We start from the raw sequence: 15,410 nt of genomic DNA on the forward strand, positions 1-15,410 counted from the left end.
CAAGGCTGGGAGAGGCTCCAGCAGAGACTGTGGGTGGGGTGGTGATGGGATCCCGGGGAGATGCAGGAAAGGAATGAGAGGTTTCATTTGTGGTTTTCTTTGGCTCGTTGGGTTTTGGTGTGGGCTTTTATTGGTGTTCTGTCGTGTCCAACACCTTTGCAGAGCCCGAGGAGCCGCAGCCCCTGACGTTCCTGAGGCAGCCGTCGACCCTGTCCAGGCTGAGCGGGCAGAGCGCCCTGTTCCCCTGCGTCGCCACGGGATTCCCAACCCCCTCCATCAGGTGGACAAGAAATGAGGAAGAGCTCCTCACAGAAGGGTGAGTGGTGGCTGACATCCTTACCTTTATCTCACAGCAGGAATAGGGGTTTGGATTAGTGCCCACCTTCCTTCGTACCGAATTTTAACCCAGAGGGGAAGAAGCCGGTTCCCAAGTGCTGGAGGGCTCCGATGGCAGTGCTGGGACAAGGGATGTAGTTCAGGAGATTTGTGGAACAGTCTCACAGTACTTTTTTTTTTTGCAGCCATCTGAAACCAAGAAATCTTACTTAAAGCAGGAAGGTTATTAAGAATGTATTACCTTTAGATTGCCACTGGAATAAAAGAAGCAATTAAGGGAATAAGGACTCTGCAGGAAAACAAAGACAACTCTGTGTTGGTGTATTATGTGTGTGAAGCCCTGCACTGACTTTCTGCAATGAAAATGTCCATTATGTGTCAAAATGTTCCACAGGAGTTTAAGAATAAGTGTTTAAAGCACAATTACATGATTTCTCATGAAAATAGAATATTAAAATGTTAGGCATGATTAAAAAAACAGTGTGGACTTTCAGAAATGCATCCAGTGAAAACACATTGTCATTGCTGGTGTATTCACTCAAAATAATGCGGTGGAAAATCTATATGAAAAAAGCAGAACAAATCTTATCAAGACCATTTTTGTGCCTCTAATGAACGTAGTTACCAGAACCAGGAGATTACAACCAGGCACTTGAATGTTCTCCGTGTCCCCCAAAGCCAGCGGGGAGATTAACGGAGCCCCAGGTTAATCATGGAACAAGGAGAGGGAAATTGTGGCGTGGCTGCCGCAGAAAGCGGCCAGAGCAGGGCACGAGTCTCTGCAGCAGCAGTGATATAATATATCTCTTTTTTTGGCAACTCTTAAATTAAAAAGGTCCCGGGGCTCGTAATTTGAGCTGTCGTGGCTGGGGGGAGCGGGCGGCCCTGGGCTGACGAACAGCTCGGTGCCCTGAGAGCTGGTGCCGTGTCAGGCTGATGGCCCAGGATTTAGAGCCTTTCTCGTCATAAATGTAAGAAATCACTCGCCTTTGGAGGCTGCTGCAGGCTCCTCAGAGCTGCACAGCCCCGTGGGATGAAATGTCAGGGTAAACGTGCCTGGTAAGAGCTTAATTTGTTTTTCTTGTGTGTAAAGTGGTGTCGTGTCACACCTTTATGAATTTTTGCTGCCCCCCACCCCATCCTGCTCTGGGTTATGGCACGTTCAGTGCACAGGGAGGTTAAAGCTCACCTACCAGAGAGCTCTCCTTTTATTTTCTCCTGGGTTTTGGAAATACAGAGCCCAGATTTTCCAACCCTCACCTGAGTACAGTGCTGGAATTCCCTTAAGAGCTCTTCTGTGAGGTTGCCCATGGTGACTCCTGAGGGCTGCACAGGGATTTTCAATTCTCAAAATTCAGAGTGGGAAATTGTTTTGGAGGGCTGAGGCATAACATGACTAAATATACTTGATCTTTATATGCACACAATTTGAACCAGGTCTGACCTGATTTTCCAGAATATTAAGTGTTAGTTTTTTAGTATTATGGCCCTTTGTTACAAGAACAGGTTCCAGTTGACTTTTTAATTCTTTTTTCTTCTTGCAACACTAAGCTTTTTTTTTTTTTTGTCAGTGAAATGTGTGCTCACCATAGACTTTACTTTTAAAGGGTAAAGGAGGGAATTTGATCTTTTTCCCCTCTGTAGGAATAAGATTCCTTCATTGTTCCCTAAGTGTGCCAAAGCTCCTAAGTCTGACACTGGTGACTGTGGCTTAACAGGAAGAGATTCAACCAGCAGAAAACAAAGAGTTCTTAAACTCCATTTACCCCAACAGCCATTGTATTATTTGTTTGAATAGAATAACTGGAAAATCTCCAGAAATTAAGATTCTTTGTTGGAGTAAAGCCTGCAGTTACTGCTGCTAAATAGCTACCTTAGCTTGTTATGCATGGTCTGTTAATGTAATTACAAATTAAATCACATTTAATTTGTACTGAAATCCTCTTTTGTGATAAAAGTACGACTTTTCTTAGCACGGCTTTTCTGTAGCCAAAGTAAAAACTGAACCTTTTTATCTGGGCAGGTTTTTCTGTCTGGGAAAAGCTCTGAAATGATGGGTTTTGTTTAGACACAGACCAGACATTAACATACATATATGTAGGTATATACATACATATTGACACATGTCTCTGTGTAGGAAACAAAACTTGGATGTTTTGGGCAGGTATGTCCCTAATTTTGACCCCTCGTGAAATGATTTAACACACAACCTTATTTTGACTTTTGTCCTAACTGTGGTAATTAATCTAAAGGAAAATTAAATGTTTACCTTTCAGGCTGCATTGCTAAGGAGAATATGGGTAGGAGCTTGCATTTCTGGGAAAAACAGATTATTTTTAAGGGTTGGGAGTGGTGGGGCTTTGGAATTAACTACGTGTTATAATACCTGAAAAGAAGGGAAGGTGATTAAATGTGATAGATTATTTGTTGAAGACTGCAATAAGATTTATGTTAATGGATAAATGTGAGTAAACTTGAATGATGACAGTCTTGGCAGTTGTTCTGACAGCCAGCCTGTAATGCAATATATTGTGAAATTAGTTTGCTGTGATAAAATATTTCCCAAATTAATTAGAGTGGAAGAGAAGGAAGCTTTGAGTGCTGGGTGAGAAACTGAAGTGAACACAGTGCTCAGAGTTCCCTTTGTAGTAAAGCTCTTAGAACTTCAAGGAGTCCATTCAGAACTTGCTGACTTGAAGATTTTAAAGAAATATAATTGCTGGACCACTGACTTTTTGGCTCTTCGTAAAGAAGTCCATCAAAGAGTATGAATGACCTGAGTTTCACCTGGGACCTGGGGAAGTTCTGGTTCCTCAGAGCTGAAGAGCAAGGGAGTGTTGGGAGGAAGGGTCTCAGTGCTCCCCCCAGCCCTGTGCCCTGCTCAAGGGGTTGCTGTTTTGGGCTACTCCTCTGAGACCTTCCTTGCTGTGTGCACAATTCCAGAGAGAAAATAGCACAGGGTGGAAAATCAGACCCAATAACAGGCACTGGGAAGGTGCTGGACTTGTGCTGACAGCCTTCCACGGAACTGGCTCACCAGTCCAGCTGGTAACCTTGATAGATTGGAATTTTCTCAAAACTCCATTGATTGTAAGGAAAGGAAAAGGCCAAACCCTGTTCCAGGTTGAGATTTAGCCCCAAATTCGAGCTTTAGAATCCAAAGGAAGCCCCTGGACTCGTGTCTAACCCCTGGCAGGGAGTGCTGGGCTCGTGGGTCTGTAATGCTGGTACCTCAGTGGAGCCCTCCCCGTTATCCATGTGGTTCAGCAGTGGGAATATCCATCCTGCTTTTCCAGCTGGATTTCCTCCATAAACTCGGAATGAGCAATATCTCTGCCAGGGATGTAGAGAATGCTGAGTGAGGTGGAAGGAAGGGATAGGGACATCTCTGTTTCTTGCCAAAATAGGAATTCATGTAAATATTGGAATAAATCTTAGGTCCTTTATGCAGAACTTCCTGAAGTGAGATCTGCTGTAGTGTCAGTATTATCTGACACACAAGGCTGGGATGGAAATGGTCTCTACTGGTTAAAGTTTTTCAGACTTGAGCCAACTTTGAGCCTTCCTTAAAAATTTTAGAAAAGCCCTTTCATAAAATTTAAATTTTGTTTAAATATCTGGTCTGGGCAAGGATCCTGCTGTGGGAGGGTCTGTTCTTCAGCAAAGGTAGAGTCACTTCGTGCTTTTGACAATTCTGAACTTGGAAAGTGAAGTTTCAGGTGGCTGCCGGGGGGGGGTTCAGAGTTTGGGACACAGGCAAGAGTCTGAAAGATTTGGAAAAGGATCTACTTTGAAAACTTGCCTATGTGTGGATCAGGATGTGCTCCAACATCTCTGTGGTGTACCTTGATTTGTACTGGGACACTTCTGTGGGGGGAAAGTACAAATGCAGATGCCACAAATTCTTTAAAAAGCCGCAGCAGGTGAGATGGTGAACCCAAAATTAAACCATTGGAAGGGCTCGAGCTGTAACACTTTAACAAGGCTGTTGAAGTGGAGCAAACTCTGCAGTGGGTTGGGGCTCTTCAGTTCAGCAAAACTTCATGTCATTGAAAAAACCCTGCAGAAAATGGGGTTGTGCAGGTGATAATTCCCCACAGCGAGGAGGTGGCACAGCTGAGGTCTCGTGTGCCACGTTCATTTTATGCTGCTGCCGCCTCTACTTGTGTGATCACATCCATATTCCAGGGTTTTTTTTTCCTCAGTGCTTCCCAGGAATGTGTGATATTTTAATTATTACACAATTACCGTTTGCAGGGCTCTCAGAGTGATTGGGACGAAGTGAATTACACTTGCCCAGCTCAGGAAAGGTTAAACATAGCAGAGTAATTATGGAGATTTTTCTGGTAGTAGATTCCACAAAATAATCTAATTTACTGTCTAATTTTATCTGCTGTACTTTACCAAGACAGCAAATAGATTATAAGATGTTTTGGGAATAGTAATTTAAAAGAGGGGGGGGGAAAGCCCAAACCTGAGGGTATAACTGGCAGTTTGACTACAGTAAATTAATAAAGGCTCACTGTATTTTGTGATAATGAAACACAAAAAGCCTGTGAGTGAGGCATCCAGAGCAGCTCAGTAATTGTGTATTAGGGGTATGTGAGTGAGGGATGTATGGAATGCATGTGAAAGGCTGGAATTTGATTTTCCTCTTCCCTGACATCTGAATGATCAATCTTTGTTGTTTTTAATGACACTTCAAATTATGTTATCACTTTTATATTAGGCTGATTCTTTGTCTCCAGTGCCTGAAATCTGATTTCTTCACTCTTTTGTGGAAATGCTTCATTGTCCTTACAAAATTAAGATGTTTTTACTTTATTGCAAAGGCAGTTTTCATTTAAGCCCAGGATTTTTCCACAGCTAATGCACACACAGGGAATCACCGAGGAGTTTGTAATGGATCACCATTGAATTTGTAATGGATCACGTGTTGGTAGATTGGGCTCAACTCTGGGTTTTCTTGAGGAAAATAATCCCAGAGAATATAAACATGGCACAGCATAGTGATGGCTGAGCACTGTATAACCCTGTTCCTTGCCAAAAGGAGAGTCCATGGAAACACCACCGGGTCACAAGTGGTTTGTGAGATCCCCTCTGACAAACTTTTGTTGCCTAAGTGGCAACACCACTAATTTTTAATAGTTACAGCAATGTCTTAACTGCTGGTTCATAACCACAGTAGTCTGGTGCCTCACCATGGAGATGTTACTTTTCCAGAGGCTGGCAGTGGGAGAAGGAGCAGCCTAAGGCCCAGGTAGCTTTGGGATGGGTGACAGTGGTGGATATCCCGAAAAAGGCACTGATATCCTCAGAATCCTGTTATCCATGAGGTTATTCCAATAGCCTTTTACCATTCCTTTGGGACTTGACAGGCTCAGCTGCCTCCCTGCCTGTGTCCTGGCTGTCCCTGGCACATCCAGCACATGTCCCTGTTGGCTTCAGTTCTCCCAGGTTTCATCCCAGCCCTCAGCACCTTCTTTGCTACTCACATTAATTCGCCAAAACGGACGAACAAATAATCAAAGCAGGTGTTTTCCACGATAAAAGAAGGTAGAAAACTTCCTGTGGGGATGTGTCAAGGCCCAGGCTTGTCTCACTCCTGTGTTTTTCTTTAGGCCTGGTTTTAGTGCAGCCTCACCATGTCTGTTCCCACACACAGAAGCCTCAGTGACATTCTCAGCATCTGGGAAGCTCTTCATACGTTTTTTAAACTCATATCTTCACTCAAATTCCCTGCATTTCTTCCAAACCAACCCTTTTGTGGTCCTTCTGTTACTCATGGGAACGGGATGGCTTTCCTTATGGAATACCTGAATAGGGACATCTCTGGATGCTTTTAAGACTGGTTCCTGTCACTTAATTCCAGTAATGGTTTTGTTTGCTCTGCTTTTAAATGCATTGAATCAGGCATTTGATCAGCAGTTATGGAAGTATCATAAATCAATATTTATGTGGTAATTAGTGAGATGAGCCAAAAAATCTTTGTGTCCCAACAATTTCCTTTTCCAAGCAGGTGAGGATTGGTCCTACCAACATAATTCTAGGAATTTCAATGAGGTTGGTTTTTGCACGTTGGCCACTCTCTGTGGGGACCGAAATTAATTGTGGTAATGTATTTTTAGTTCCTATTTTGGCAGAATTCAATCCCTTCCTGCCCACAAGCTGTGGCTCAAGGATGCCAGGCAGGAGGCCCCAAGTAGGCTCTTCCAACTGGAATTAAGAAAGGTTCTGGGTCAGCATCCAGGCACGATTTGTGTCTTGGCTTGGGGTCTTTTGGCATTTTGCTCTTGGCATTTTACTGTGGAAACTTGGAGTGTTGAAGGATCTTGGAAGGCTTGAACAAATCTGTGGTGTGGTGTAAAGGGCAGTGATGGTTGGATGTGGCTGGAGGCTGAGGGTGCTGCACTGAGATCAAATGCCACATTTATCTCCTACATTTAGCATCAAAAGCAGATGCTTATAAGGACTGAATGAAAAACTCTTCCCCCCCCTTCACAAGTCAGAGGGGGAAGTTCTGTACAGACACTTTGTCACCTGATGAATTTGTATTTTGAATTGTTTTTTTTCACCCGTATCTTTTTCTGCAATATTTCATCATACAGAAATGGCTTTTCTTTTCGCAAAAATTCAATTACTATACATTGTCTAATGTGCATTACTGTTCCTTGTGCTGTAAAGTCTGTCATGTTATATTCACTCAGCTTTCAGCAATAAGTCATTCCAGCTGCATCTGCAAAATGCATTTTTTTTAATGATGTGGTTACGATACTTCATTTTTCTCCAGTCCTGGTCGCTCTTGACTAAATACCTCGGCTCACATTTAATTAAGAACAACTGAAGCCGCAAGTGCAGAAAAGATGAGCTGCTCTTGTGGAATTGATGGGGTTGAACTTCATTGGAAACGTGAAGCCGAGGTTGGAACTTGATGGTGTAATTAAAAATGCTCTCTGTGACGAGTTTTGTGTACCTGGCACCCAGGAGTGCACCGTGGAGGGGGTGTCCGTGGAGTCACGTGTGTGTCTGTGTCCCAGGTCCGGGCGGTTCCAGCTGCTGGCCGGGGGCTCCCTGGAGATCCGGGACGTGGGCGAGGGGGACGCCGGGACCTTCACCTGCATCGCCGAGAGCGGCAACGACACCGCGGCGGCCCAGGCAGAGCTCACGGTGCAAGGTAGGGCAGAGACCTCGTTGCCAGGGACAGCACTTCTCCTGGAGACTTCCCACAGGAGTCCTCTCCTGGGCTCTGTTACAGACCCTGTTTAACTGGGTAAAACCCCTGATGGGGTTTGGTGCCCCATTAAAAAATAAACAAAACCCAACCCACGATGAGGAACCGCCCTCCAGTCCTGTTGTAGATGTTGGTGTGTTACTCTGATTTGTTATTCAGGCTGCTTTCAATTCCATAAATAGTCACAATATTGTATAACACAACTTGAGCGTGGTTCAAAGCTGCTCTGTATGCTTATATAATACCAAATGTCATGCACTTATTTAAAGGAGGACAAAGGCCACAGCGTGGCTGATCACATCTGGAAGCTGACCTGTAGTACTACAATGTAGGTTGTCTTTGGAAAGGACATATATAATGTATTTTTGACAATCCTTAAATATACTGTTGTTTTCAAGGAGCTTGACAGAAGATAAAAGCTGAGATATTTAGTAATGTGCTGGTATATTGTGTGTATAACTGTTCTGCTTACTTTTGCAAGTTGTTCTTACCAGAAACAGCACTGAAATATTGATAATGCTGTCTTTAAAACATCTTACTTTTAAAAAAAAATAAAATAAAGCAGACTTGGTAAGCAAAGAAAGTAGACTTGGTAAGGGATGGGGAAAAATACAGATGGAAGTTTGCCTTCTTGACCTTTCTTACATTCTGTGAGGAAATTATTTGTATTAACTGGATTTTAATAAGGGTTTAAAATTCTTCAGGTGGAGTTTCATGGCATGTTCATGTGTGCAGGGTCCTTGTAAGAGCTTAACTGACTTGTTTTACCAGGACTGTGGTGCTACAGCGTTGCTCTGAGGGGATAAATTGAATCACTGGACAACCATGAATAAAGGCTTACATATAGATAAAACCTCTGGGACCAAAAAGAAAGCCAACAAATTCTGGTCATGCAGAAAAACCCCCCACGTTTTCTTACCTTATATCTTGGCCAAAAAAATAAGGATTTGGTGCTCTTAGAAGTACTCACATGTTTGAGGCTTAAGAGCACTTGCTGATGGTTTCACACCCCACCATGGGCTGGGTTTAATTCAGTTCCAGCCTCTGTATTTTACAGAATTGGCTTTGTGTTTTATGGGCAGTGGCAGCAATTAATAACATTAATGATACGATGCAATTAAGCAAGTCATGGATAAGAGTGAGATTATAGCCTCAGTGTAGGACATCCAGACAGGTCACTGGGGGATGAAAGTGAGCTGGAGAGAGCTCTTTTGCTCCTTATCTGAGCTAATGTAAAGGATTTCCTCAGTTGGTTGTAAAGATTGAGAATATGTTCTGCCAGTTCTTCTGTGCTGAGTTTTTGTTCCATACCTGGCACTAGAAAGAAAATCCTTTAATGCTTGAGTGTTATAATATATTAAAGATGCTACAGAATGCATTTTAGATAGTGGCATTTCTGATTTTACTTCTCAGTTCTAATCTTAATTCTCCTTTCCTTTGAGAGGTCACTGTGGGGAGTAATTGTATTTCTGCATTACTGTACTTTGGTGAAGGGTTGAATGGCTTGAGTAACTGTTATCTGATCACTGTATCATTTCCTTCTGGACTAGAGAAATTGTCATCTCTTATACCTAATAACAGCATGATTTTGCTTAATTTAAGCTCCTTCTGCCATTCTTGGAAATTAGTCTGGCAGAATTTCAGACAAGAAATCCATTTTTTGGGTACTAATTCCCTTGTCTCTCCTATTTTTCTGCCTCTCTCCTTGAAGCCCCTGGGTTTTTTTGTTGGGAGATTTCAGCAGCACATTTGGGGCTGTGCCAAGGCAGCCAATCCATTCTCCCTTCTGTGTGAGCATTTCAGTGGGATCTGTGCTGAGGGCTGGGGAAGGTGCCATTGCTTGGCAGCGTTGGGGCAGTGAAAGTGAAAAGAAGGTCCTGGGGTGTCTCTTCCCTGAGATTTCCCAGCAGTTCCAGGGACAGATTGACTGAATTTTCCAGCCTGAAACAACTTGCTTTATGCAATTGTAAGGTTAAATTGTGCCAGAGTAAAAGGAATGCTCATTAAAGGTTACTGTGCTCCAAGAGCAGCTTTTCTCTGTCCTTTAGCAAGGATGTAAAACCCTGGAAGGCAACACATGTCTCTGGTGTGGTCCCAACAAGCTGCCTTGGGCTGGTTGCTGGAATACTCGTTCTTCCATGGCAGTGAGGATGGAATTCCTGACCGTCCCTAAAGGGTGGGGTACCCTCAGGGGTCTCACATGAGGCCTGTGCTGTGCTCAGCTGGCAGGAAATACCTGTGTTTTACTGTGGTCCATGGGAGATGGCTGCAGAAAGCTTATTGCCAGCTGCATCCAGGTGTGTAAAGTCATCACCCTGGGAGTTCATGGGGTTTTTCTGTTAAATTTGGCACCATTTTCAATCTGGATAAATGGTACCTTGAACTAATGCAGTTAGATCCTGTTGGTGTCACTTAAAGACGCCATGTATTTCACACTGTCATCTCTTGAACCCCTGGGTCATAAATGAAAGGTGTGAGAGGAGCCCTCTATTGCCCTAATGTTGGGTTTTAAAAATTTGATTTGATTTAATTTCTCTACACACAGCAACAGAAGGACTGAATCAGAAAAATGACTTTAACTAGGAAGGAGTACTGGACTAGAAAAGTACTAAAGGGTCCAGGAGAGGACTGCACCAATTTGTGTCCTCAGTCTCTTTATCTACCCTGTGGAGCTGGGAGGTGGAGTTAAGAGAATTCCGTTCACTTTGGAGGGAAGTTTTGGCTGCCCCATCCCTGGAAGTGTTCAAGGCCAGGTTGGAGCAACCTGGTCTAGTGGAAGATGTCCCTGCCTGTGGCAGGGGATGGGACAAGATGGGCTTTAAGGTCCCTCCAAGCCAAACCATTGTAGGATTCAGTGATTGGAGGTTTCATGGACCCGTTGGTTACATACCCAGTCTTTGACTGTGCATTTGAGGAGTGGTTTGATATGGAAGAGAACATGGGACATTGTGGGGGAAGACCTGGAGCTGAGAGAGTCTCCCCCTAAAGCTGAACATTGCTGGATCCCACATTTGAGACAGTCTGTAGGGCCAAATCTCAAACAATAAACTCTGTGTGCACTTTTGTACCTGCTCACTTTTCCTTGGGTGCCAAAAGCCAGTGTCATCCCCGTCCCAGGCCAGGCCAGGGCAGCACTCCTCCCGTGGGGGAGGCAGGAATTTGGTGTCTGCAGTGACATCTCTCCTGGCTGTTGACAGAGCTCTTCCCTCGCCGCCCCTGCTGGGGACCAGGTTTGTTTACAACACGTGCCATGAGTTGAGAGCACTGGGAAAATGTGTTTTGCTGTCCCCAACCATGAAAGAATCCACAGCATTTCCCTTAGATAAGGGTGGACAGTGATGACAGAGGAGCTGGGGAAACAGGTCGTCGCTGTGTTTAATCTGCCCAGCCCGAAAGCGGTGGCGGGGCCGCGCCGGAGCGGCAGTGAAATGTGGGAAGGTTGTGAGTTCACGTTTCATCTGGGAAATATTTCAAATTGATGGCCATGCCCAGTGCCCTGGGGATTGCTGCAAATGCTGGGCTGGAGTCAGGTCACAGCATGGGCTTCCTGCCCCTACCTTGGTGCTGGTGGGGGGGGGATCATGAGTTTTCTCTCCCTCTGTTGAAATATTTACTGCAGTTAATAATGAACCAGAAAATAATAAACCAAAAACATTTCCATTTTCGTTCCCCTTATTAAATTGATATGGCAGGTCTGAAGTCTAGAAAATAAATGAATCCCTGTGTTTGTGGGGGAGGAGGCAGAGCTACTCTTTATTGTTGTTGTCCATGTAATTCCCTTTCAGTGAGTTTTTGGAGTAGCACAAAGTCGGCTTTTGCTGTCTAGGACAGCATTCAGTGTCTGATAGTGTATCTTAAAGGACTCGCTGTGTTAATGTAACTACAATTAAAAACAGAAAAAGAAAACCTTACTTTTGGGTATCTATAGTGGTAAATCAGAGGTTGCATGTGGCAATAGGCTGATCACTGCCTTGTCTGTGCTGCAAGAGCAAATTGTATGGGGAAAAGCAAATGCAGAAGAAGTGCTTTGATAGAATTATCAGGTTTTTGCTTTGAAAAGAAATAATGGAAATATTTTCAGTAGAGCTGAAAAGGCTGTTGCTAATGGCAAAGCCTTATTCTAGCAAAAAAATACCTTAATTGCAGTGTTGGTCATAAAATGAAACCAAAAGAGCTGCAGAAGGAAGAGCCTCAACGTGGAGAATCTTGGAGTTGTTTTCCAGTGTTCTCTGTGGCAGCTGCTTTGGTAAAAGCTGGTGCCATCCTGCTCCAGAAACTGTAGCATTAAATCCTGCAGCAGCAGAGCAATATGTCTGGGTAACTCTTATTTTTGCATAAAGCTTTTGTTATTATTGGAAACAATTCCAGGGAAGAAATTTGAACCATCACCGAAAATTGCCCAAACCTTTCTCATACTTTCTCAATGAGCTTCATCGATTTCTGGCTCTAATTAAGCTCAGAGCTGTATCTTGATAAGAGGCTGCAGCCCAATTAGAGATTCAGGAGATGCTGCTCTAAACCTGAGGCTGCCAAAGGCTCCTACAGGGGACAGAGTGTTGTCCTTGCTGGTTATCCCAGAACTGCTCTGCCTGGGGAAGCTGTTGGAAGAGAAAAGAACACCTTGGCTTTGTATGAGTTATTTCTTACCCTTGAAAATGTAATGAGACTTCTATTAATGATCTTTTTCTGTAGTGATATGAAACAAAAGCAGGCTGGTGTGGGGAAGCTGAACACACTGTCAGTTTGGCCACCACCTTTGCACTTCAGTGTGTTGTCCAAAAAGACTTTCAAACAGCCCTTGCTGCTGCTCTTAAGTGCAGTTTAATGTTTATAGGGTTCTACAGTTTGCTTGTGAAGTCAATTAAATATGTATACAGATAGTTTCTGAGGAATTTCTGCCTCTGTCCCGTTTGTATTCAAGGATGATGTTGCCAGTGAAAACATCACAAACACCTATTCAGAGACACACATGGGGTAGGAGGGAGATGGCAGCGTTATTTTAAAGCTACATCACTTGTTCAGGTTTACCTGGACACCAAAAGAGCCCATCTACAGGACATGTGTAGTTTTTTAATACTAAATGTAAACATCCATAAAAATAAAATGTTCTTTGCACGATGCAAAAATCACAGTTGTGTGTTCAAAGACCGTGGGATCTGATTTCTGTTGCCCACAGGACTTGGGCTCAGCAGAACCTCTCAGTTCCTGCTCAGTGGCTAAATCTTCTTCTGTAGTTGAACTGTTGTAAATTTTTTTTTGGTCTGTCTTGATGTTTTTCAAAGACCAGGAGAAACATTTATCCAGTTCTTGCCATATATCAGAACCACAGGACAGTAGAACTTGCTGAAGAGAGCTTGCCACAGTTCTTCATAGGAGCACAAAAAATTGTTTAATTGTATTTCTGAAACTCATGAATGAGCTGTGCTGGAATCTGAGGGAGGATTCATTCCCTGGTAGCAGTGCAAGTGTTTAACATTCAGTGGTGGTGTCAGAGAGCACTGAAAGCTGTTGTGGGAGAAGCTCAGGGAGCCTTGCCAAGCCCTCATCTCTGCTGTGCTGCCGTGTCCAAGGGGGAAAAACACTGGGAAACCCAGGGCTGGGATGGTTTTCCCACCTTTCCTGGGGTCAGGGTTGAGCAGAGACAGCTGCTGTCGGTGCCTTGTGCTGTGCATGTGATCACAGTCTAATTCCTGTGGCCAGGGATGATCCATGGAAGCTGGTGGTGAGGACAGGGGTGATGTGTGACCCGTGTATGGACCATCCCCTGGTCCGTGGGGTGTGGAGGCCCCAGACTGGGCACCCACTGGAACAACAGGTGTGTTCTGGTTTAAACTGGGCTCCAGAGGGATGAGTGAGGAATGTCCAGCTCTCCAGGCATATCCACCCCTGGCAGGCTGGGGTGAGGAACTGGAAATGGGTGTACCCGCTCAGGAGGTGCTGGCATGGGATGTGTCCCCTGGCATCGATCCCGCTCTTTGATCACCCCTGACTGGGAATGTCACGGTCCCGCTGCATCCAGACCCAGCAGCACGTGCTCTTCCCACAGCCAGGACTTCCTCTGGCTGGCAGGAAGGACCAGGGATGTGGCAGGTCTGGGCTTGGACTCCATCCCAGAGCTGTGTGGAGCAACCCCACAGTGGTCTGGGGATGATGATTGTGTGTCAGGAGAGCCCTTTTGTTTTAAAGAAGTGTCTTTTCTGAGTATTTGACAACCATGAATCGTGAGGTTCTTTTCCATAAAACATCTGTAATTCCCTGGACAGTCTGATTATATTTGGGAAAGCTTTCTTTACGTTACAGAGGTGCTGCATAGTTTTCGAAGAGTTTTTTGTGGTGCTGAAAAAACAGTTGCAAAACAGCCCAAAATGAGTAGGGGTTATTACTTGGAGGACAGATCCTTTGGGCTGAGGGTCCATAATGGAATTGCATGTGGACTGGGAGGTAATGTCTCCAGAACTGCCAGGAAGATGACGCACGCTCGGAATTCAAAAAGAACCCCTTTGTGAGATATATACATAAAAAATACCATTTAGAAAGACAAAACCAAATTATCAGTAACCCATACAATTCGCACAAATGGTTTTCCTTGTAAATGTTCTTGAGTAATCCTTGGGGATAACGAAAACGTTACTAAATTAAGCAGCAGTGTCTTAAATATCTGCAGCGTCGAAAGTGATATTGAACGGAGGGAATTGTAAAAGCTGGGCTCTCTCTCGGCTAGAATTTCTAATAAATTAAGATCATATTAACAGGGGTTTCAACCAGCTGCTGCTTTGGGGAAAGAAGTACTTTTTTCCCCAAAAATGGCTTTTAAAACAATAGGCTGAGGTTGCTGTCGGTGCCTTTGGCCCAGACAGGCAGTGACAGGAAAGGCAAGGTTTTGCCCAGGTTTCATATTTAGACGTGTCTGTCTGGTCTCCAAACTGAAAATGGACGTTTTATTTAGGAACAGGCCATACCCAACACAGGATTTACTACTTTTGAAGCCAATGCCTGAAAGAAGAAAGGTGAGCCCAGCTGGCTCATGGTTCCAAGCGCTCTTGGATACTTGGAAAGATTCAAAGATACAGTAGATCTCAACTAGGCTATAGGTTTTTTAGTATTGGTTTTATTCCCTGTCAAAAAGAGATGACAGAATTTCAATTGCAAACTAAAGGCTGAAAGATTCAGTAGTAATTTTTAAGTTGCACATGCCAAAGACTTCCAAGAAATGTGAATGTGTGAAAGAAGCAGCTCATTAAAATGCCTTCTTTCCTCTAAGTGAGAGCTCTTTTTATAGGAGTTGTGCCCTAAATGGCAAGTATTTTTCTCTGTGTATCAGGGTCATCCTTCCATTTTAGTTGGTTGACTCAAACTCTTACATTGAATTTTTGAATTCATGGGGTTTAATTTTTTTTTTGATCCATTTCAGCAGAAACTTTTGCGCTGTTTTCTCACCACCAAATTTCGTGATGAAAACTGAGGGTGATGTTAAAGTGGAACTGCTGAAGAACACCAGGCATTCCATAAATCCATCCACAGAGAGCCCGGACCATAAAGTGAACATACACTTTCTTTCAAGTTAAATTTTTATGATCGTTAAGCTGACTCTCATCCCACCAGATAATTGATTTCTCTAATGGGAGCCAGATTATTGCTGTTACTGGATGTCTCATTATACAAACTCTGGTCCCTGGCAGGGAAGTTTATCCCAAAGTTACAGAGATGAAACAATCCAGTAATTTGTGGGAAGGGGGCGGGTTGTTATCTGTGGTGGCTTATTCCCTCTGCAGTCTTGCAGTTAATTAGTTTGTCTTCGTGAGGAGAATAATGTAAAAGAAAATCACTGTGGAGTTTTGAGTCC

The 15,410-nt window shown here is 43.9% G+C and overlaps 1 protein-coding gene across 10 annotated transcripts in view; it reads left to right on the forward strand.

Annotated features, from left to right (window-relative positions):
- The window catches only part of NEO1 (neogenin 1), a 170,899-nt gene that overhangs the window by 71,726 nt on the left and 83,763 nt on the right, over positions 1–15,410 (forward strand). For all 10 annotated transcript variants that reach the window (XM_017816787.1, XM_017816783.1, XM_017816792.1 and 7 more), the window contains exons 4-5: positions 163–316; positions 7,374–7,510. In XM_017816787.1, coding sequence (XP_017672276.1) covers positions 163–316; positions 7,374–7,510 — 291 coding nt within the window. The remainder of the gene's footprint in view (positions 1–162; positions 317–7,373; positions 7,511–15,410) is intronic.

The sequence above is a fragment of the Lepidothrix coronata genome, unplaced genomic scaffold, assembly GCF_001604755.1.
Source record: "Lepidothrix coronata isolate B3197 unplaced genomic scaffold, Lepidothrix_coronata-1.0 Scaffold58, whole genome shotgun sequence".
Classification (NCBI taxonomy): domain Eukaryota; kingdom Metazoa; phylum Chordata; class Aves; order Passeriformes; family Pipridae; genus Lepidothrix; species Lepidothrix coronata.